The 25,208-nt window shown below is 43.5% G+C and overlaps 1 protein-coding gene across 1 annotated transcript; it reads left to right on the top strand.

Moving 5' to 3' along the window:
* Positions 1-23,374: 23,374 nt before the first annotated feature.
* Positions 23,375-23,886, top strand: LOC101542798 (40S ribosomal protein S13). The gene has a single exon (XM_012932095.2). It carries the CDS (start codon positions 23,385-23,387, stop codon positions 23,838-23,840), a length of 456 nt encoding a protein of 151 aa, XP_012787549.2. The 5' UTR covers positions 23,375-23,384; the 3' UTR covers positions 23,841-23,886.
* The last annotated feature ends 1,322 nt before the right edge of the window (positions 23,887-25,208 follow it).

A 25,208-nucleotide genomic window follows, 5' to 3' on the forward strand; every position in this document is an offset into this window, starting at 1 on the left:
CACAATTGACTGCAATTCTCCAAAACTCATTGCCTTCTATATGCAAGCTTTGAATTTGCTCTTGCTTTTGTTCTGTTTTATTTTTGTTTGTTTTGTTTTTGCTTTTTGGGTCACACCCGGTGATGCTCAGGGGTTACTCCTGGCTCTGCACTCAGAAATTATTCCTGGCGGTGCTCGGGGAACCATATGGGATGCTGGGAATCAAACCCTGGTTGGCTGCATGCAAGACAAATGCCCTACCCACTGGGCTATCACTCCAGCCCCTGGGTTTGCTCTTATCTTTGCAATTCTCCCCGAGACATGATGCTGACTGGGGTGACATGGCATGCTTTTGGGGTTCTCCGTTGGACCGTTTCTGGCAGAAAAGTTCTTCATCTAGACTAAGGAATCAACACAGTGATGACGTCATTTTGAGAACTTGCAGAATCTAGTAAAAGTACCTCGATTTGGGTTTCTAGAACCTCTGTGCCCACTATGGAATGGGCTTAGGCAAAAATTCTCTTTCTGCCCCAGTACCCACAATCCCCTCTAAATCCTGATTCTCAGTAGACCCATGTCAGTGCAGAGCTTGAGTATGTTAATCCCTGGAAATCTGGGATTCTCTATCCCTGGGCACAGCGACCCCATGGACAGCACCAGGTCATGCTCAGAGGAAGGGGGAGACTCAGTTTGCGCTGTTCTGGGGAAGCTTCTCAGGGTCCAAGGTCAAGGAAAGTATTTGTTTGCTCCTCACTCAAGCTCCTCACAGGTCCCCTCACTCAAGCCCCTCACAGTTCTCCTCACTCAAGACCCCTCCCACGACTCCTCACACAAGGCCCCTCCCACGACTCCTCACACAAGGCCCCTCACACGTCCTCTCACACAAGGCCCCTCACAGTCTCCTCACTCAAGCCCCTCACAGTCTCCTCACTCAAGCCCCTCACAGTCTCCTCACTCAAGCCCCTCACAGTCTCCTCACTCAAACCCCCCACAGTCTCCTCACTCAAGCCCCTCACAGTCTCCTCACTCAAGCCCCTCACAGGTCCCCTCACTCAAGCCCCTCACACGACTCCTCACTCAAGACTCCTCGCATGACTCCTCACACAAGGCCCCTCACATGTCTCTTCACACAAGGCCCCTCACAGTCTCCTCACTCAAGCCCCTCATAGGTCTCCTCACTCAAGGCCCCTCACTGGCCCCCTCACTCAAAACTCAGAGCGTTGACTCCAGCACGTTTCTGCCGTGCAGGTCATCTGCACAGTTGGTTACCATTCTGTCAGAGACATAAGGACCAGTGATTTTCCCCTTCTGGGATGAAATACCAGACATGTGAGCCATCTGCAGCCTGCTGCTGCCCCTCACTGTAGCCACGGTCACTCATCTCTGAAGTGGAGGAGTTCTGTCTCTACCGTAGTGAAGGCCTGGGGGAATTCTCTGCAGACCACCTACACCAGGGAAACTCACACCACCGATTCTGACAGGAATGAAAGCTGTCTTTGTTTTATTCATTTAGCTAATAACTAAAATGAAGTATATTTAATGCTGACTGTATGCTGCATTCCTTTTCCTATTTATGTGTGTGGTACTTACATGCATGGGCGGGGGGAGAGAGAGTAAGTGATATTTCAGGCGAAACTGTTTTTCATCTGTTTGAGTGTTCATAACAAAACCAAAGTTTAGAATTCCTGGGGTTGACATTTGGAAGCTTACATCTTTTCAGGAACTGAGATTCAAGTTGGGCACGAATAGGCCTGACAGAAACATTTCTTATAAGCAGTCTGCTGTCTTATAAGTAGTCTAGAAACTAGAAGTTAGAAATAATGGATGACTTAACTGTTGTGGAATTCGGATTGGACTACGATAAATCTGTTTAATCTTTTTGCTTATTTGTTTGTCACTGAGCTTCTTTACATAAAGACCATTAGGGGAAAAATATTATAATCTTGTGAATTTTTTTAATTTTTAAAACTATTTTATTTATTCATCATGAATTAGAGTTTTTCATGATTAAGTTTAGACATACAATGTTCCAACACCAAGCCCTTCATGCGTGTTCACTTCCCACACGCAATGTCCCCTTTGTCCCTCCCCCACACCAGTCTGCCTCTATGACAGGCACTTTTTGTCGCTGTTTTTAAAGTTTAGGCACTGCGATTCACAGCACTGGTACTGACGGAGTTCCACGCGCATCATGCTTTACCACCTTTCGACACCATGATCTCCTTCTGCTTGATCACTTCTCTTGGCCGTTATCACAGTGTTCTCTTTTCTGTTCTATCCCTGCCACCACTACTCCCAGTGGCAAGTGTCCTTCTGAAAATTTTGGAATTTTTTAGTACATGGATGGATCTGGAGAGTGAAGTTAACTACATGGATAGATCTACTGGTGAAGTTAATCAGTGGGAGAGGGACAGAAACATAATAAGGGAACAACATGTGCCCAAAGATAATAGAACCAAAGAACATGAGAACTGATCTTCAGCAATCATGGACGGTTTGAGAACAGACTCACCATCTCTTTGGAGAGAAGCGAAAGAGGACAACGCTTGAGGCTCCCTCCTGCCTGTGCACCTAACTAACATACTGTGCTGGCTCAGGTCTCCTGGCAGACTCTCCACAGGCGACTGCCAGGTGTCTCAGCACGGGACCTGTTGGTGCTTCCAGGACGGGAGGTGCTGCCTTCTCTTCTTTCCTTCTATTCCCACCCACTCTTGAAGCTTGCTGAACACCAGCAGAAGCTGCCACCTTCTAGAAAGTTTCAAGTGGTGCTTCTTCAAGCTTCATGTCCTGAAAACATCCCCAAAGCACCACTGAAAAACTATGACTGGTCCTTCTGGTGCCCTGTAGGGTCACAGGGTCACGGTGGTGGAAGCCTGCCTTACTGGTTTGTCTGGTGGATTTAGGGTTATCAATCAAGTCCTCTGATTGCGGGTGAAACGTTGCTTAGAGCAAGTGGTAGGAATAATTGTCCTGGTCTAATATTCGCCACAGATTGTTCCTCTGAGCTTAGGGTGGCCGAGTGCAGAGAACCACACTCGAGTGCTTAAAGCACAGCCACCTTTTTAGCCACCTTGTTATCTGTCCCACACCGAACATGAATGTGAAGAAGAATGCTGAAGAGAACTTTGATAATGAGAGACAGGAAGTAAGAGAGCCCAGGAATCAGTTTCTTCCTCACACTTTGCTGATCCCTCACATTCACTCCCTTGAAATATACCTCCCTTCACTTTAAAATCTGCTTTCTCAAAAATTTAGGCTGGGGCTGGATCGATAGCACAGTAGGGCAGGGCACTTGCCTTGCACGTAGCCAACATGGGTTCGATTCCCAGCACCCCATATGGTCCCCTGAGCACTGCCAGGAGTGGTTCCTGAGTGCAGAGCCAGGAGTAACCCCTGTGCACCACCAGGTGTGACCCCCCAAAAAATTTAGACTAACATGAATATCAAGCATAAATGTTGTTAATCATATATTTACATACTTCTAAGCATGAAAGAGACTAGTAAAAATCAATGACTGTCATAAAATGTTTAAATAAAACTTTGAATTAGCTTATTTAAACTGACATTTGATTCCTTAATAAAAATATTAGAAATCATAAGACCATGATAAGATGTTAAAACTATTTTTTAAACATCAAAACAATTTTGTAATAGTGAACATATTTCTTTCAAGCATGGGGTGGAACAAGTAATCTTTAGATAAATAAAACAGACTCTCTCCTCAGAAAAAAACTCACCAAATGAATCACAAAACAATGTATCACAAGCCAAAAGGAAATTATAGCAAATATTGACTTGAAGATACAGAAATAAACAAAAAGGCAAAAGTTTTCTTAAGCTAAAGTAATACAATCTCTGTATTAAATCATTGAGACAAGAGAATATACATATTTCAGGTCCCCTAAAATTCCTGAATATCTGGTAAGAGTTATAATATAACAAGTAATATTATATGTATTATATATGACGAGACCAAGTATGCCTGCTGTAATCTCTAAAATAACTGCGGTAAGAATAACAAAAGATTGGCACCTTTTGTTACAGGACACTCGCCGGAACTATCCTGCTGGACCCCGGGCCAGGCTGTTCCACTCGGGGTACTCCAGAGGGGGTCGGGTGAGAGCCCTCCCCGCCCCAAGGGACCCTGCCCCGACAGCCAAAAACTTCCAGAACTCAACTGCCACCATGCCCACGGCTGCTCTCCACACACTCGTGCCGAGTCTTGCCCACGAGTGGATCTTTTGCTGGACTGCATGGCCGCAAATGCAGCTGTGCAACACTTCATAGGACACACCACACCCATACTCCAAAACTACCGCACCACATTTGATTGGGTTGAAGTTAGAAGGCAAACAACCTTAGAGGGAAATATTTGAATATTGAAATTGAAATATTATTTCAATTCTGCTTTGGGGCAGGGATTGGGGATCAGGATGGAAACACCCAAAATATGGTGGTGGGAAGGTGTAATGGTGGTGGGATTGATGTTTGAGTATTAAGTGTAATCAAATATTGTGAACTACTTCATAAAATAAAATAATTTTTTTAAAAGAATAACAAAACATTATGTTGCTCCTTGGGATTGAAAATTGGTGCTACCACTTTAGAAAATACAATGGAGCTTCAAGAAATTCAAGAAATTAAAGGTAGAGCTGCCATATGGTCTGGTGATCTCTGTTATTCAGCTTTACCTGAGGAATATGAAGATGTCACCTGTCTTGTCATTTGTCATCCCACTGCTCATCAATTTGCTTGAGTGGGCGCCAGTAATGTCTTCATTCGTCCCTGATGCGTGCTAGTGTAACCCAATGGCAACTGCTCACTCCAGGAACACAACAGAGCATCAAACCGTTCATTCAGGGCCTTAACGAAGAAGTTTCACCATCTCGTAGGTGAGCAGCCAGGCGTTCTTTTGACATCCTGTGGAATCCAGTCGATAATGGCTCTAGTCCAGCGGTATGTCTCCAAATCGCAGTACGTGTCCAGCCCATCTGCTTTTCAATGCCTTTGCAAATGAGACAGTGTCCCTGTTCCTCAATCATCAACAGAGGTCGGAACTCTGGATTCCTTCTCTCACTTGAGTGAAACGTGATACTCCAAGCGTAGCTCTTTCAGTTCCTCTTTGGGATACCCGAATACTTTTCTCATCCCTGTTTGCGTCGGGCCCAGGTCAGTGAGGCGCATGTTAGTGCAGGAAGAATGGTGGAGTTGAAAAGATGTGCCTGGAGCCGTAGGTTCTTCATCCTCTTAACAACTTCTTCGTTGCTTTTGAAGGCATTCTACGCCGCTCTCTTCATCCTGTACTGTTCTGGTGCCGAGTCATTCATCATGTTGAGTTCTTGACCCAGGTACACATAACTGCTGCATTCAGAGATGTTCGTTCCATTGAGAGCAAACTAATCTGTTTCTCATGATTGTTGTCTTCATAAGATTCAGCTTCCACACTCGCGGTTGAAGTCAGCCAGCATTCGTGCTGCTTGGCTTATGTTTGGCGTTATGAGAACGATGTCATCAGCAAAGTGGAAGGGGTGTAGTTGCCAACCATCTATCTTCACTCCCATTCTTTCCCATTCCAGTCGTCACATGACGTTCTCGAGGGTGGCACTGAAGAGTTTTGGTGAAATGGTATCATCCTGCCAAATGAAGATATTAACATAAAACTATGTTTCCCCCAGTGTTTATTTCAGAATTATTTATAATAACGAAAATGTGGAAGCAGTGCCATTGATAAATTATTGTATTAATATGTGGCACAATTGTACAATGGATTATTATTTAGTTATTTTGATATATTTTGGGGGGGGGAGGAAGGTCACACCAATGCTGTCAGGGGTCACTCCTGGCTCTGCATTCAGGAAATACTCATGGTGGTGCCTGGGGGACCATATAGGATGCCTGAGATCAAACCCAGACTGTCCATGTGCAAAGCAAATACCCTACCTGCTATATTATTGCTCTGACCCCATTAACTATTTTTCAAAAAGCATGAAATTTTGCCAACAACAAAATGCAAAGAGTTTGAGGGCATCTGATGAATCAAAATAAGTCAGAAATCTCCACTATCTCAGGATGTATCTTACTGAGACATAATATGCTGAAAATTCTGGTATGTGGGTTTTGTGACTGAGATCTCCAGGCTTTCTCGAGCTCAGGATGAGCTACCTCCCCTCACCTCCCTGTACTTCTGGAAGTCTCAGCAGTCATATCCACACCCCAAAGCTGCCACCCAATTGAAAAGCTACTCCAGCCTTACTGTCCTGATAAAAATACCAAATGCCCTGAACAAACACCATGACCTCTTGGCACCTGTATTGCAAAAAGGGAAAGAAGAGAGAGAGCAAGAAGGGAAGTGCCTTCCATAGAGGGAGGCTGGGGGTGAGGGGTGGGAGGTTTGGGGATTGTGGTAGGCAAATGGGGGACATTGGTGGTGAGAAATATATACTGGTAGAAGAATGGGTGCTGGATCATTGTATGACTGAAACCCAATTATGGGCAGCTTTGTAATGGTCTATCTCACAAATATCCAATTAAAAAAATTTTTAAGTAATGTGGCATTCATGCCCAATTCTATCAGCTTACTCAATGGCTGGATAAATTAGCATTTTTCATTCATATTTTTCATTCATTCCTACAATGAAAAATAATAAGTTAGAAAGGAAAAAGGATAAGTACTAGCTTATTTTGCTCACACTTGCAGCAGAAGGCCATAACACTGGTAGACAAAACACAGACTCGTGGGCAGTTGATAATAGAACTAGTTATTGGGGAGGAGATGGGGGTCGCAGAAGGAAGGAAAAGTAGAAAACCAAAATCTAGCTTCTTCCTTGACGTCTGCAAAGAAACAAAACTAATTCCAAACTATCTCCATTCTGGCTCAGAGAGCAGGTTTTAGCCTCCCTCTCCCCAGAATCTCCTGTGTTCTTGTCTGAATACAACAGATTTTCCATTGTGCCTCCTTACACACGAGCATGTCTCAGCATCTGCTCCAAACTCTGAGTACATCAAGGTTCCATCCTGCACTGATGAGGTGGCCACAAGAGACAGCTGAGTCTACAGTATAACAAATCTAGAGCACTACTTTCTCTACCTCCCTGTTGTCAATTATTTTAACTTGATACCAAAATTGATATTGTTATTTGACTTGAACTCTCCCCAGACTAGCAAGAGAAACTTGTAATATTTCCTCATTCTTCACAAATTTTTCTTGCCTGTTCATAAAGTAGATTTTTGTTTTTCCTTTTCTGTGGAACTTTTAGTAAATAAATAATATTGACCCTTTGTCTACATAAGTTGAAAATGTCTGTTACATGTTTTGTTTTGTTTTTTTCTCTAACACTCCTTGACAATGTTTGACCTTCCATGGAGAGTGTGGAACCATTGGCCAATCTTCCCTCTAAGTGTGACTTTTCCCTTAAGAAACCTTTCTACACTCCAGGACTAATCAAACATACTTCTTCATGTTTTTCTAATATATTTCTGGATATTTTTTAAGCTAACTGTTTAAAGTTCTGGTTTTGATTATACAAAACTATCATGTCTTTGTTTCCATCCAAATGATAGTTCCTGTTCATCTAACCCTTTTCCTTACCAACAGAGTTCTGGATTAATTTGGGAAATGCACGCTGCCATACTCACCACCGGAAAGTGAATCTGTTCTATCTGGGGGTGCTCTAATGTGGCTGATCTAAGGCTCTTTCCAGGGATAGGCTTAAAGTTGTTGTGTGACCCTGCTCCAGCCAGAAGCATGCAAGGAACGTTGAGCCATGCTTTGGAAAAGATCTTCCTTGTTCACTGTACTAGTTCACATTCAGAAGCCACTACCTTCTTTCTCTGCAGTTCCTAGTGAGCAGGTGCCAGGGAATGTGCAGCATCTGACTGCCTGTCAAGGTGGAGCTGGCGTGTGTGGGCAGAGCAGGGAGGTTCTGAAAATCATACATTTCCTTGTCCTACTATAGGGCCGTGAAAAAAAAAAAGACCTTCTGTGATGGTCTAAACAATTTTCGAGAATTTCATTCCCACTTATTTCTTACCCTTTGCTTTTCTCGTAAATCATATTGTTTTCCCTTCAATTCCCACATATGGGTCTCTACTATTTTTAAAAGCTACTATACTTTTTATTTGTTTTGTGTACAAAATTATACTCCTGATTCAAACATTCTTCTTTAAAAAATAGTGTATAAGTTCTTTATTTTTATTTTCATTAAGTAAATCCATTTGTCCCCCACAATACACTGATTTCTATTTTTTCCGAATTTCATTTTATTAAATCTGAGCTAAAATATTATTCATAGTTGGGGTTTTTTATGTGAAGTGTTACATTATCGATCCCGCCATCAGTGTCAACTTCCCTCCACCAGTGTTCCCAGGTTCCCTCTCCTCCCACTCTGGGCACGCCCCTGCCCTGCCTGCCATCCGACAGGTATCTTTCACAGTTGGTTATCAGAGTTTGGGTCTCATGATTTCATGTTCAATGAAGCAAGCAAGAAGAAGGACAAACACGGGGTGATATCACTTTTATGTGGTATTTAGAGTAACTGGATAAAAAAAATGCAGTTTTTTAAACAGGGGGATGACTTTTAAAAAATTCATTTTTTAATCAGTCACCATAGGTCCCAGAGAGTTGGGAGGAAAAGGAAAGAAATATAGTGAAAGAAAAGGGGGGTGGGAGAATAAGTGATGAAGACAGAGGTGAAGGGGTATATAGGTGGTGTTAAGCAATGATAGAGTTAAATAGCAGTTTTCTTCTTAATGGACCTGTTGTTTTTTCCAATCCTATCACATAAAATAAGATAATATATCTCTCTTGTCTAACATTAGTAAGACTATTGTGATGATAAAGAGCATTGTAGTCATGTTCTCTATCTTAATTCTTAATATTTCTGAATTTAATATGTATGCATATATAAATGACCTATCATGCAAATATTACGTAAAACTATATTACATGGACATTTAATATATTACATAATAAATACATATTGCATGCAGTTAAAATCTATAATATACAGACTATTACATTTCAGCAGACTGGAACGATAGCACAGTAGGTAGGGCATTTGCCTTGCATGCAGCCGACCTAGGTTCGATTCCTCCGCCCCACTCGGAGAGCCTTGCAAGCTACCCGTAGCATATTTGATATGCCAAAAAAAAAAAGTAACATGTCTCACAAAGGAGACGTTACTGGTGCCCGCTCGAGCAAATTGATAAGCAACGGGATGACAGTTGCAGTGACATTTCAGCAGCTTACTTCTACTTTACTGCTTAAATTGCTTTTGTAAACTAGTAATATGATTTTATGGCTTATATTGAGTTTGTGAACTGAGTTTTCTAAACATATTGAATCATTTTTCCATACCTAGAATCACCCCTACTTGAAGAAGAAATTGTTTTTTAATTCACTGTCAAATTTGACTTACTAGTATTTTATGCTTTTATCTTAGTTTTTCCATCTATATTCACAAATGGAGCTGAGCCATTGATAACAATGAGTCTTTTTTAGTTCTCCTTAAACAGATTTTGAAATTAAAATTATGGTAAGTGAAATACAAAACAGATGATAATTTTTATCCTTTTTCTATGATATGCCATCTATTTTAAAAATATAAACTATACTTTTTTATTAACTGGGAATACTCTCTAGGGTCACCCATCTATCTAGTGATAAATTTCAGTGAATTAGGTACATACATTGTGTACACATATTGGTGTACATAGCACCACAAAAACATGTTCCTATTTAAACAGTTTATTTGCAGACATAGAAATAACAGAGGAGGCTCATAAATTTTAAGATTTAGGAAAAATACAAAATTCAGAAAAGCATTCCAACTGTGTAATAAATTAAATAATATTTTATGCCCAAATAGCATTTTCAAATTAATATTATTCTTCGAGAAAATATATTAGTTAATGGCTTCACTTAAGCAAAATCACTTTTGAAGCAATGGGAATTGTATTCATAAAGGATTCACATAGTCCATCACGATGATGAGAACCATAGCAAAAACTAAAACAGCTGAAGTGTACAAGAATAGCCCAATTCACTGAGTCTAAGGAAATGGTCATTTGACACAAACAATTACTCATCCCTTTCCTACTTTAAAGGTTACAGTAAAGATGCAAAATATTTCCATAAGAATGCTTCTAGGCATTCTACAGGAAGTTTAATTTTCTGTGTAATTTGTATTATTATTGGCAATGTAAATTTTAAGGTGATTTGCCTGTGGAATGACCAAAAGGTACTAGCTAAACATAGTGTCTGCAAAGTCTTCAACTATAATAAATGATGACTAATTTTCACTCTGCCATAAAATGAAATTGTTCAATAAATACCAAGTGCCAGGAAAAGAAGTTTGATCTCCCAGAGAACTCTTAAGTTAAAATTAGATAATTGTCCAATCTTAGACCCATTATTGAAGGATACGTAATCGTATTACTAAGTTGTCCCATCTGAGAAAAATTCATATAACTTGACTAATGGTACTTTAAGTTTTACATAAAATCATGGTCTAAATCTGTTGTTTTGTAGAATACAAGCTGATTCTCATGGTGAAATGATTTATACAAGCTCTTAGCAATATCTTCATTTATTCAATTATATCAAATATATAAATGCCAGCAATTTATATCAATGCCAGCAATGATATAAGATGTGGAAGAAACCATGGTGAAAGCAAATAAAATGGTCTCTGAAAATAGGATAGCTTAAGGAAAGAATATCTAAACAAATGAGCACAAATGGTAAACAAACATGCTACTAATGAGTCTATTAATGAATTCCATGTGACAATCATCTTCCTTGGGATACTCATATCATTCTGGTCATCTAAATATGTAAAATTTTATTAACCCAAAGGGAATGAAGTAAAATGAATGTCACTCGCAAAATAAAAAACTAACCTAAACATAGCACTGTAGCACTGTCGTCTGTTGTCCATCGATTTGCTTGATCGGGCACCAGTAGAAAACCTAAACATAAAAGCTAAAATTATGAAAAAATATAATTGTTGGAAAATATAGTATCAATCTTTATTGCTTTTATGACAGTGGTTTTCAGCTTTTTCCTGCTGTGGTTTGTGTAAACCAGTGGTTGAAAACCATTGATTTAGAAAAATACTTCTTAAATAAAACACCAAAAGCACAAATGACAAAAGAAAAAAATCTTAAAATGTGTATGTTTCAAAGGAACATAACTATCAAGAAAGAGGAAAAACAGCCAACAGAAAGAATGGGAAGTTAGATATAATGGGAAACTTGATAAATAGATACAAGGGCATATCTATATATGTATGTGTATATATATACATATATATACATGATTAAATCTCGCAACTTAAGAATAAGAAGACAGCCTGGTTTAAAAGTAAACAAATAATCTGAAGAGACTTTTCTTCAGAAAGATAGAAAAATGACCAGTAAATATATAAAAATATGCTCTGCATCATTAACCATTTAGGGAAATACATATCCAAACTACAATGTAAAAACAGCCACTAGGATAGACATAATTTTTCAGAGATGAGCAACAATCAGTATTGACAAGGATGGGAAAAAAAAAAACAGAAATATCACTGGAGGGGCTAAAAAACAGGGCCAGACCTTTGAAAAATCTTGGAAGTTTCTCAAAATGTCAGAATTACTATATGATTCCTCAATCCTGCTCTTCTGTATAGACACAAAAGGAATGGAAAACAGTATTCATGTATAAGCACACACATTTTTACAGCAGCATTATTCAAAACAGCCAAAATACTGTCCAAGTGTCTATTACAAAATGAATAGACAAATATGGAAACACAACAGTATATTATTAATCCATAAAAATCAATGAAGTATGGTCCATACTACAAATGTTATGCTAACTGGACAAATTTTATAAGCATGCTCAATGAAAGAGGTCGGACTCAAAGGGTCAAATATAATATGATTGTTTGTGAATAAAATAGATTAAGTCTGTAAGGAAAAAGGGCAGGCTGTTGCTTGCAATAGAGAGAAGTAGAAATGGTTCATGAATCCGGAATTTCTTTGGGGGATGTCAAATTATTTTGGAACTTAAAGGTGTGGTGACTGTACAATAATGTGGGTTCCTAGATGCCACTAATTATCTGCCTTTAAAACAAGCAATATTTTTTCTGAAATTCTATGAATTTCATCCAATGACTTTTCCTCAAAAATCAGATCATCATGGAATTAGTGGATGCAGATCTTGTAGGAAGGTCCCATTTCTATCTGTAGCTCACTTTCAGGGGATACTCTAGTAAACGAATCAGTATGTTGTTCTACACCACCATCTCTAAATACAGTAAGATCTTTGCCCAGTTGTAAGAAGCAGAGAGTTAAGAGGAGCGGGGTGAACTTATTTGGACACCATAGAGCACCACACAAATTTTAGTTCAAACCCCTTTAAATTGCTGAATCGACCTTTGTCAACCTACTGTTTCCATTTTTCTCCCAATTGGTCAATGAGGTTGATCGAGCAATTTCTGTGCTTCAAGCTGATGTTTAGCCTACTATATAGCAACAGTCTCTCACATTAAAAAGTAGGCCACGAGCTCTCTCCCTTGATTCTGCCAATGTCAATTTGTTCAAGCTGCTCTTGGTTTTTTGCTCTAGTGGACACCAGGTCCAGCCTAAATTTTCCAGTCTTGGTGGCAAAAGGTGGAGGAACAGTCACTGGAAAATTTGTGTGCCCTGGCATCGAGGACCCCAATACCGAAAGCGTCTGCCATGGTCTCTGCCCATCTCTAAGTATATCAGCAGCAGCCATAGAGTTGGCAAATCATGCTTCTTGCTACAGTTTACAGGAAAAAAAAGCCCTCTAGCCTGGGAAACCTTATGTTTGTATAGACATACTAGTGGTGAGGAGTTTGGTGCTTTAATGACAGCTGTTGATAGACAACACATAAAGTTTCACATCTGGGACAAGCAGGGCAAATCTTTTTTATTCCATCAAAAGTTCATAGCAAAGTGGCTTCACAGGGGCCTTACTTGTATATGATATTCCAAGGAGAGGTATAACAACCACCTTACAACCTTGTTGGAAGATGCCCACCAGCATTCCAGTCCAGCTTATTGGAAAAAAATATTTTGAATTGAGGAGGAAGAACAAGAAGAGGAAGATCAAGAAGAAGAACACAGAAGAAGAAGAAGAAGAAGAAGAAGAAGAAGAAGAAGAAGAAGAAGAAGAAGAAGAAGAAGAAGAAGAAGAAGAAGAAGAAGAAGAAGAAGAAGAAGAAGAAGAAGAAGAAGAAGTAGGAGGAGGAGGAGGAAGAGGAGGAGGAGGAGAAGAAGGAGAAGAAGAAGAGGAAGAAGAAGAAGAAGGAGGAGGAGGAGGAGGAAGAGGAGGAGGAGGAAGAGGAGGAGGAGGAGAAGAAGGAGAAGAAGAAGAAGAAGAAGAAGAAGAAGAAGAAGAAGAAGAAGAAGAAGAAGAAGAAGAAGAAGAAGAAGAAGTAGGAGGAGGAGGAGGAAGAGGAGGAGGAGGAGAAGAAGGAGAAGAAGAAGAAGAGGAAGAAGAAGAAGAAGGAGGAGGAGGAGGAGGAAGAGGAGGAGGAGGAGGAAGAGGAGGAGGAGGAGAAGAAGGAGAAGAAGAAGAAGAAGAAGAAGAAGAAGAAGAAGAAGAAGAAGAAGAAGAAGAAGAAGAAGAAGAAGGAGGAGGAGGAGGAGGAGGAGGAGGAGGAGGAGGAGGAGGAGGAGGAGGAGGAGGAGGAGGAGGAAGATTGCAGCTTTAGCAGAAGATCATGGTATTATCTTCATGGAAATTTCTGCTAAGGTTGTTTCCAGTACAGAGGAGGTATTTATTGATACAGCAAAACAATGAGACAAACAGCCTTAAAATTGCCCCTCAGCTTGTTGCTTCAAATGCCGCACATGCAGTGTCAAGTTCTTCTTCACTTTCCTACTACCCATTGGGACTGCTCACCAAATGGCTTTATGTCACAGAATACCTTGATTCTTCACATTCTTGTAGAACTCTGAGTGGATGGTTAGTGTATATTAAAAAAATTAAAAAAAAACAGATTTGGGGGATTATCACTGTCATCCCATTGTTCATTGATCTGCTCAAGTAGGAGCCAGTAACATCTCCATTCGTCCCTGTCTCATGCTAGTGTAGTCCGATAGCATATTAGAGGCTCTTTCAGGGTCAGGAGAATGAGGATCATCCTTGTTACTGTTTTTACCCATGGTACGCCACGGGTAGCTTGCCAGGCTCTCCCGTGTGGGCGGGATACTCTCGGTAGCTTTCCAGGATCTCCGAGAGGGATGGAGAAAATACTGCCCCAGTATTGGGGGGTTATATTCATATCTATTTGCATTTTATTTCTAAGTCAATTAATCTGACTACTTATTGTTAAATATCATCTTGTGCCCTTACCTACAAACTAAATTGCATTAAACACTACAAATTTATCTTCAGTATTTTAAATGGCTTTATATAGTTAGGTTTCCTAACATCTGTTATTGTCACTGTCACTGTCATCCCTTTGCTCATCTATTTGTTCGAGTGGGCACCAGTAACATCTCTCATTGAAAGACTTATTGTTACTGTTTTTGGCATATCCAATATGCACAGGTAGCTTGCCAGGCTCTGCCTCGAGGGCTCAATACTCTCGGTAGCTTGCCTGGCTTTCCGAGAAGGGCGGAGGAATTGAACTTGGGTCGGCCACGTGAAAGGCGAATGCCCAACCACTGTGCTATCGCTTCAGCCCCCAAACCTGTTATTCCCTGATGTTTAATACATAGAACTGTCCTCAAAAAATTATCAATTTTCAAGACTATCAGGAAAAGTAGGACTCTTTAATTCTGTATTATGACTTACTATTGCATATTTAGTTTCATAACCTGCTTATGTATAATTTTCCAAACTTGAATTCTTTAACGCATTTTCCTTAATTCTATAGTTCTTAGAGCTGAAAGCTACAAAAGCATTCTTACAAATTGCTTGAACACTAAATTTAAACCTTTTTGACACTTTTTGACACAAAGCATATTCATCTTTTCTTATCACTAGTCCAAGGAGAAAAAAACTAGGCATAATATAGAATTCCTGATGGACATCGCCGGCTATTTTGCAAGATTCAGACAGAATAGCATCGTCGGAGCACGGAGAAACCACAGCAGCAGCTGCAGCGTCGCTGCCTACCCTGGCTGGGATGAGTCACAGCGCCGTCGGACAGAGCCGGGGCGGCAGTGCGTGCAGTGGCTCACCCACTGTGGGGTGCTGTCAGCCAACACCAGGTGACCTGGGACTCGGCACAGGTGTCCGACCTGGCACAGACCCTCCGAGATAGGGTCCTGCGCTACCAGCTGCTCAACAACCTCCGGGCGCACTCCATCAACCTCAAGGAGATCAACCCGAGGCCACAGAGGTCCCAGGTGCTGCCCAGAGACGCAGGCAGGTGTGTGTTTGTCAGTGTGCAGATCGGTACAACATGCCAGTAGACCAAAAGCTTACATTCCGTATACTGGGAACACCTGTAAAGGTGGTTAGAGGCTGTGCCAAAAGCCTCCGTCCCTCTCAGAGAGCCCGGCAAGCTACCAAGAGAATCCTGCCCGCAGGGCAGAGCCTGGCAAGCTACCTGTGGCGTACTCGATTTGCCAAAAACAGTAACAATAACGGTCCTCATTCCCCTGATCCTGAAAGAGCCCCCAATACGACCTCGGGCTACACTAGCACTCAACAGGGACGAATGGAGACGTTTCTGGCACCCACGCGAGCAAATTGATAAACAACAGGATGACAGTGATACAGTGCAACAGTGAATATAGAATTACCAAAAGTTATTTTTGTATTAGCCTTTTTTAGTGCTGAAAGTTTCCTATTTGTCCACAGTTTCTTTAGGATCATTTTAGAAAAAGGAACGTTTGCCTTAATGAATACTATTAGGTTAAAGTACAGTTTAACGAGTGAAAGGGTTTCAGAAACTCCCTCCAGGAGACTCCAAGAATACTGAATATCCATATTTAGATGACACATTATTCAGACTTTAATCCTTCCTTAAACACAATAATGCTCCCCCCCTTTTGATAACTCATGATTTCTATTTCTCATGCAAAGTTTCAACCTTGATGTACAGTGACTATGCAAATTTTTCTTTCAGTGGCAACCTATAATCTTTAAAACCTAGTCAGCATCTTGTCTGTTTTGAGAGGGGTTATGATAATAAATCTACAAGAATGGAAAATCCTGTTAAAAAGTAGAAAGCTTTAATTAGCCATTTCTCCTGAGTGAGTGTATCCTTTCTCTTTTTCTTTTTCTCCCTTGGTCTATAATGAAATTGTTAAAGTCACGTGAAATAAAATCATCTGTCTGACAAAGTAAGTACAGTGTGACAAACATCCAGATAATTAAGGATTTTAATGCCCTAGAAGCACTACAGCCTAACCTATCATTGATACTATAAATTCAAACACTTAACCCAAGCACCTCCCCAAACTATGAGGTCAGGGAGGGAAGATGCTTCTCTGTGGACTGAACTGGGAGTTCTCACCAGACACAGAATCTGCAGCACCTTGGTGCCACCACTACCCTGAGTATCTGCTGTTAATTCAGTGTGTGGCATTGACTGTTCTGGCAATGCACCAAGATGCAGACCAGGGTGCTCTCTCCTTTATTTATTTATTTGTTTGGGCCAATGGTGCTCAGGGCTTACTCCTGGCTCTGTACTCAGGGATCACTCCTGGAGGTGCTCCAGGGATTATATGGGGTGCCAGGGATGGAATCCTGGTCACCAAGTGCAAGAACACCCTCCCCACTGTACTATCACCTGGGCCCCTGGCTGCTCTTTCCTGAAACCCTCTTGAAACCTGGATGACCATCCCCTCCGGGGATCCAGGTTGCATCAGCAGCTTGTCACCTTCAGCCCTGCCAGCTCTCTCGTCACTGGGAATTTACCCAGGACATTTTAGCAAATGAACTCAATAGATGTTAGACCATCACTTTTTATGAGTCACTTCAGTGCTGCTGAAAGCATCTTATTTTTACTAGAAATGCTGCTAGATGTTAAATATTACTGGTAATGTCACATTTACAAGAAGTGTTATAGAAGCACCGTCAGTTCCCAAGTATGCATGTTAAGACTGTGATCCTGGGTGTGACTCCCAGATAAACCCTGGTCAGCAAACAATGGGTCTTTCCCATCAGATTGTTGCAAAAATGGATGAACTGACAAGCCTGGGCAAGATTTTCTACCTAGGTTTGTGAGCATGTTTTGCTCCCAGCCCCTTGCGATGTTTGGGATCTTGTGTGCTTTTGTGAGCTTTCATGCCTATAGCTCAGACCCAGCGGGAGACAGTCAGGGCTTCAGTACAGAAAGAAGGATGATTGTTCCTTTGTGTTAGGTACTAATCATAGTGTGTTTCTTGGCTGCAATCTAGCTGCCCTGTTTCCCAGCTGCTCACAATGGAGAAAAATACGAACCCAATGCCACATCCCTTTGCAGGGTCTATCTGACAGAGAAATTTGTTTAACCATAATTCAAGAGGTCTTCCTTCAGCGTTGATGGGATGAGTAATTCCAAGTTAAGATCCCTGTGGACTGTTCAGTTAAGGCTACACGAAAAGGCCTGAGTCCGCGCCGAAATGCACAGAAATGCACGGTCTGTGCGGCAGCAACGGCCTTTGCAGATGGGAATGTCCGTAGCCCCGGGAGCTTTAGGAAGAAGAGTTCACACCTTTATTTCTCTTTCCACAGTATTTTTCTTACTGTCACGTCACCCTAGGAGTGGAACTGGTGAGGCAGGAGGAGGACGGGGCAAATATTTCATAGGAGCTCCCAAAAGATTCTACCCCACTTCTTCCCAGCTCCACAACTAGTCTTTCTTGGTTTATGACTGGGTTTTCCCAAGGACTTTTGTTTTGTTTGGGTGTTTTGCTTGTTTGTTTGGAGGGGAGCACTCTCAGCGCGGCTCGAGACTTAATCCTGGCTCTGACTCAGGGATTAAGCCTGGTGGGGCTTGTGGGACCATATGTGGTGCCAGGACTTGAACCTGGGTCAGCTGCGTGCAAGGGAGCTTCCTACCTGCTGTACCAGCTCTGTGCCCACCGCTTAGGGCTTAGCTGAGTGGCTGAGGAGCCTCTAGCCCACACCCCCACCAACTCTGTGCCCACGGGCAGTAGCAAACTCTTACGGGTGTTGTCCAGAGTCCCTGGAAGCCCTCTCCTGCCCCCAGGGAGAGTGCCATGGTGGGCGTGACCCTGAGTCCCTGCTTAGCACTTTTGTGCTCTGAATTGGTTCAGGGAGCGTCTTGGCCTGAACCTTAGCTACAGAGGAGCAGCCCCAAATCAGCCCTGTCTCCTCAGGCTAAGGCCGTGGGGTGGAACTGGGGAGGCTGCAGGGGAGGCTGCCGGTGGGAGGGTCCCTGGGAGGGCGGTGCTGCGCGGTGAAGAGTCAATCACACAGGGGTTTCTCATGGGCATTTGATGGTGTCCCAGAGGGTGTTTGCTCTAAACCACGATGTATCTCTCCAATGGTCAGAGAACGAAATCCTCCTTCTCTCTCTACCTCCAGCCAAAGAAAGTAACAGGCAAAAACAATAGCATAGCTCTCCCATAAATTTCCATGAAGGATATTCTCAACGAAGGACATACAAATCAAAAGTAAATTCCACTGGGACCAGAGAGGTACAGCAACAGGTAGGCTCTTATCCTGCAGGCAGCAGACCCAGGTTCTGTCCTCAGAACCCCATATCCACCCCAAGTCAGGCCTTCAGGAGTGATCCCTGAAAACAGTACCAAGAGTAAACCCCGCACCGTCAGATGTGCCTCCAAAACAAAATAATAACAAATGACCCCTAGAGTATTTACAAAAATACACATTGATGTTTATTAGCTGCTTCTGCCAGTGCACTAAAACATGAAGACATTCAAAGTACTACAGGAACTGAAGTACTTTGGAAGCCCTGTGGAATATCGTCCAAGACTTCCTACAATGTTTCCTTCTGACAGGTCATGGTTGAAAATCCAGGTTTTTCTCACTTAGAATCCAAAGTGTGAAGCCAACATTCCTATTCTCGGAACGTGGGTCAGGATAACCAGAGAAGGGAAGAGAAAGTTGATCCAAGGAGCCTTTACGCTGCTGGCGGCAGGCTGGGAGGAGAAGCAACCCTGTCGCTTTCCTGGAGGGGAGCCCAGCACGGCTGCACAAATGCCACATCCCAGCAGGACCACCCACTCCTGATTCTTTTTATTTGTTTTAAGTCCAGGAGTCTCTTTATTTTCAAGTAAACACCTCTTGGTCCTCGATTCCTAGGGAACGGGCTCCAGCAGCTCAGGCTCCTTCCCATTGGTTCTTACAAAATGTGCTTCTCTGGGTGGAGCTGGACTGGAGTGACAGCACAGTGGGGAGGGCGTTTGCAAAGGCCGACCCGGGTTCAATTCCTCTGCCCCGCTCGGAGAGCCCAGCAAGTTGCCGAGAGTATCCCGCCCACACGGCAGAGCCTGGCAAGCTACCCGAAGTGTATTCGATATGCCAAAAACAGTAAAACAAGTCTCAAAATGGAGATGTTACTGGTGCCCGCTCGAGCAAATCGATGAACAACGGGACGACGGTGCGACAGTGCTGCAGCGCTAGGTGGAACAGGCTGGTGCTTCAGCTGAACCCAAGGCCCTTTCTGGCTTCTTTCTTTTCTGGTCATCTTCCCTCACCTGGTCAGGAAGCTGTCTAGACTTTTAGGTATACTAGATACACACATTAATCCTCTGGCCAAGAATCCTGCCCTGACTTGTCTGTTAACGACGACAATGCCCACAGCATGCTGGGCAGCGCTGTAGAAGCTTCCAGTCTGGCCGTGGTGACAGTTGTGGGGCGTTCCTTTCTGGACAGCTCCCGTACCCTTTACAGCTACAATGTCGCCTTTCTGGGAGATCTGCACGTGTGCGGCCAAAGGAAAAGCTCTGTGTTTTCTAGAACGTCGAGAGAACAGATAGCGGGGTCCCTCCTCTGTCCCTCTGTGTTGGTCATCTTCACGTGGCACGGGCCGGAAGGAAAAGCCACTCTGGAATCTTAAGGGAGGATTTTCTGCATCTGAGTTTCTGACACCATCCCAGGTGGCTTAGTCCTCCTGGAGGCCTGCGTCTGTGGAGCAGGGTATCAGTCTGTCCCTCCGATGTCGCGAGGCACCATCTGTTCCCCACCTGGCCCCAGGGAAGGCAAAAATCCTTGTTGCCTCTGCTAAACATCGCACTGTCGTCCCATTGTTCATCAATATGCTGGAGCAGGCACCAAAAACATCTCCATTGTGAGACTTGTTGTTACTGTTTTTGGCATATCGAATACACCGCGGGGAGCTTGCCAGGCTCTGCTGTGCGGGCGGGATACTCTGTAAATGGGGTACTCAACTAAACACCATCTTACTTTTTGAGAAGACAGTAGCTCTAACTTCTCTGAATCTGGGGTTCCTCTCAAGGCCGAATATGGAGCAGCTACTCAACAGTTTGCCTATTCCTGAGTTTCCAGAGACTAGAAAGCTGGGGTGTGGCCTATGTCCCCCAACATCCAATCTCTAATTCTATTCTCTAGGATTCCTTCGTGGCTGGTCCCAGTAGACTGGAACTTTCTCCATTTGCCCAGCTCCCCACGTCTATGAATTGGGTGCTCATGGATCAGGGACAGTGAGCACATGGGTTAGGGACAGAGCGTTCATGGTGCACAGCACTGCCTCACTGCAGTTATGGCCTCACCCCCACTCTGGATCTCAGCACAAGGAGAGCGGGAGAACATTGTGGGTCCACATGAGCCCTGTGTGGGCCCGGTGGGAGGGACTGTGCGCATGACAACATGCCCCCAAGCAGCCCAAAAAGGCTGAGGAGAGTCAGGCCAACGGGCTTGGCAAGGAACAAGGCTCCTAGACACCAACGTGCCCATAATCAGGCCCAAAACGATAATCCGGGGCCAGAGAGATCACTCAGGAGTCAAGGCACTTGCTTTGTGTATGGCTGACCCAGGTTTGATCCCTGGCACCCATACGGTCCCTGAGCTCCACCAGAGTGACTCCTGAGCACAGAGGCAGGAGTAGTCCCATGCACTGCCCTCAGCGATGCTCTTTCTCCCCTGCTCCATCCATTCTCCTCCCAACCAGAAGCCCAGCACAGCTTTTGCAGCTCTTGGAGCTATTCCTTCTTTCTGCAAGTTCTGACCCAGAATACAGCACCCAGCCCACAGAGAAGGAACCTGTTCAAACATCACACAGCACAGCATGTGTTCCAGGCTTACGAGGAAGCCAAAGGGACTGGGCCCGACTGTGGTCCGCAGGGCAGCGCCGGGGGCAGACGTGGGGAAAGTCAGTCACTTCAGCAGCAGCCGGCAGGCCGGGGAGCAGCTCCGGCAGCCCGAGCGTGACGGGCCTGAGCAGCGGCGAGTCACGCTGCTCACTGCTGTGCCCACGAGGCCACGTCAGCCGCCTCTCTACAGCTCGTCTCAGTCCCCTCCTGTGTCCCTTGCTGTCTGGACCGTTTTTAATCCATTGTAGCTCAGTGGACTGGAGAGGTGACACAATGGGGAAGGCTCTTGTCTTGCCTGCAACCAGCTTGGGTTCGATTCCCAGCACCCTCTAATGTCCCCCAAGCCCCATCAGAAGTGATTCCTGAGCACAGACCAGGAGTAAGCCCTGAGCACTGACAGGTGTGGCCCCAAAACAATTAATTAACTAATTAATTAATTAAAATTTAAATGGAGCAATAGTACCGTGGGCATTTGCCTTGCAGGTGGCCAACCTGTGTTCAATCCCTGGCACCCCAGATGTTCCCCAAGCTTACCAGGAGTGATCTCTGACACAGAACCAGAAGCAAGCCCTGAGTACTGCCAGGAGTGGCCCAAAAAATAAACAAACCTCACCCCAAAATACTATCCCTATGTCTGAGGCCCACCTGCCCTCTAGGCTGAGCATCGCCCTCACCCTAAATGACTATCCCTACGCCTGAGGCCCTCTCTCTCTGGGCTGAGCGCCATGCATAGCAAACCATACAAAAAGTAAAAAATAAAAAGCAAAGGCAATAGTTGGGAAAATAATAGCAGCAATAACACTGAAAGTAACTGTGACTGCTTCCAATTTAGAATAAACAAGAAAAAACTGTGGATACTTCAGAATGTGAGAGAAAAACCAGAAAAAGAACAGGAAAAAAATTTAAGGCATTACTCTAAAGCTTGATGTCGCTATTAGTCCTAATAATGATCTTCCCTTTAGTCTTTGTACTAGATCCAAAGTTGCTGTAAAACATTCCACACTTACATTATCATTTGCATTTAAGGCATAGTGGTCTTGCAGGCAAGCCACTGGCTTGCAGCCAGAGTTGGGGATTACAAAGTTCAGAATAAAAGTCAGTAAATAAAAGTCCACTGAAGATGACTAGTGACAAGTTGCTCCTTCAAGTATATTACTTGGTTGATCTTTGGATAGCTACAAAGAGCAAACCTCCTCAATCAGTGAGAAGCTAGGAAAGTCCTACATCATAGATGTTGCTTGTGAAATCAGGGCTCTTGAACTGCTCAAAAATTAAGAGAGCTTACCACTTTGAGATTACAACATCCAGAGAATTGTTGGCATGGCCACTGACATTGATAATAAATTGTAGAAAATAAGAAAAATTGAGAAATTTGAGGTTTCAACTCTTTGCCTTGCCTGAGTTAGTTTCCTTTCTTGTCTCCTTTGCTTTGTCACACTGAGTGATGATCAAGATTTTAGGTGAGAACTTTACTGCCCTAGCTGAGTAGGTGGGCCCCAGTCCTGGACATGCACAGCTTTTGATGAGCATTGCTGGACTCAGGGGGTAACCTGAGGCCAACATATCTGGAGTATGCAGCATAGATGCTGCAAGCAAAACTGGGTATCGCTTAGGTACAGCTTGAAAAATAAAAGATGTTGCCCACAGCCAAGTTGTCTTCGCTCACCATAGGGAGCTGCTGGCTGCAAAGACGCTTAATTCCTGTGTTAAACATTGAGATGAATGGCGTGGTAACTGTCATCAGTGAAACTTAGTTGGCTGGTGAGCACCAGGCTGTTCACGACGCCATGTGAGAGCTAGGATAAATCCCCGATTCCTTCTTCCTGCAAGAGTTCTTCCACACCTGTGGAACTGAGTGAAGAAGTAAAGCAGTTTCTATAGAAGCTATGTTGGAAAATTGAATGGCGGCGCTCATGAATATCAGTGACATTTTTAGCTTTCTCAACAAATTAATGATGCACTATAGGAGATTCACACAAATGTTGGTTTTTTTGTGGGGGAAGGCATACTGACTCCTGGCTCTATGCTCAGAGGTCACTCCTGACAGCCTCAGGAGACCCTATGGGGTGTTGGGGATTGAACCTGGGTTAGCTTCATGCAAGTCAAGCACCCTACCTTCTGTCTGATGCTCCAGCCCCTCACACAAATATTCTTATATTAAGAAATAAGATTGCTTTTCCGCCGCCATCATGGGTCGCATGCACGCTCCCGGGAAGGGCCTGTCCCAGTCGGCGCTGCCCTATCGCCGCAGCGTCCCGACCTGGCTGAAGCTCACGTCCGACGACGTGAAGGAGCAGATCTACAAGCTGGCCAAGAAGGGCCTGACGCCGTCCCAGATCGGTGTCATCCTGAGAGACTCCCATGGTGTCGCCCAAGTGCGCTTTGTGACGGGCAATAAGATCCTCAGAATCCTGAAGTCTAAAGGACTTGCCCCTGATCTTCCTGAGGATCTCTACCACCTAATTAAGAAAGCTGTTGCTGTCCGGAAGCATCTTGAGAGGAACAGGAAGGATAAGGATGCTAAATTCCGTCTGATTCTCATTGAGAGTCGTATTCACCGTTTGGCCCGATACTACAAGACCAAACGAGTCCTCCCCCCCAATTGGAAATATGAATCATCAACAGCCTCTGCCTTGGTCGCATAAACTTGTGTATTCAAGCAATAAAATCTTTGTTTAACTAGAAAAAAAAAAAAAAAAAAAAAAAAAAAAGAAATAAGATAGATGTGTTCCAGTGAAATGGCCTCTTTGGATAACAGGTTCAAGGGGAAGATACAGAAATGTTTTAATTTTTGAAAGAATTTTTGATGCTGGGGCCAGAGAGATATACAGTGTGTAGGGTATGTACCTTGCATGCACCTGATCTGGGTTGATCCTGAGCCCCACCAAGAGTGAACTCTGAGTGCAAAGTCAGGAGTAAGCCCTGAGCAGTGCTACTATGTCCCCCACCCCCCAAAAAATAACCTTATTTAAGTTTACCAAGATAAGCCAATGTTCTTGGGCATTTGCTGTTACCCTGAAATGTGGGTCCTCATAAAGGTAACCTCAAGATGAAGAATCCCTTTCTGGAAGATGTCAACTGCTGTGCAGTGAATCCTCGTGAGAAAGGAAACCTGACCGAGTTGTCTTCTGATGTCACTCTTGCGTTCAAACATTAAATGGCATCAGTGTCTCAGTTTTGGTTAGGGAAGTGTCCGTTTCTTCGTTGTGCTTTAGACTCCCAATTTGTGTGAGAGGTCTTTATCAGCCCTGTCAGGAATGTTTTAAAGACTGAACGAAAATCTGAGCTATCCTGATCCCACGCTGCTGCTCTCAGATGCAAGCGGCCACGTGCCTCAGAATTCAGAGGAGAAGCAGCCGAACAAGAGCGTCAGACATGGGGAACTAAACAGAACTTTCTCCAACGTTTAGGATGCTCTATTTTTAACGTTTTGCTCATTGCTCAGTTTTTGTTTTGTTTTGGGTTTTTGTTTAGGGCTGTCCCCGGCAATGCTCAAGGGTTCTCCTGGTTCTGCACTCAGGAATTACTCCTGGTGCTACGTAGGGCATCCTATGGGATGCCAGAGGCTGGACCCAGGTCAGTCACACGCAAGGCAAGCACCCTGCCCGCTGTACTAACCCTCCAGCCCCAAGAGGGAAGGGTTTGTTTGGTGGTCGGTTTTGTTCTGTTTCTGGGCCACCCCTGGAGGTGATAAGGACTTAGTCCTGGTGCTGAGCTCAGGGATCACTCCTGATGGGGCTCGGGGGGGGTCATACACGCTCCCCGATGGTCAGTGTGATGTAGCATCTTTCCTGCTACAGCCTAATGCTCTGGTTCCTTCTTTTGTTTTGTTTTTTATTATTGTTGATTTTTTTTCGGGGCCCTCACCCAAGAGTGCATAGAAATGACAAGTACCCAGATTTCCCAGTTTTGGGTTATTTCCCATTGAAATTGGAGTAGGTATTTTTTTATTTTTATGACATTTTATTTTAGAACACACAGAGCTATTTTAAATATATGGTTCTTATTTCTGC

Source organism: Sorex araneus, chromosome 2 (genome assembly GCF_027595985.1).
Source record: "Sorex araneus isolate mSorAra2 chromosome 2, mSorAra2.pri, whole genome shotgun sequence".
Lineage (NCBI taxonomy): Eukaryota > Metazoa > Chordata > Mammalia > Eulipotyphla > Soricidae > Sorex > Sorex araneus.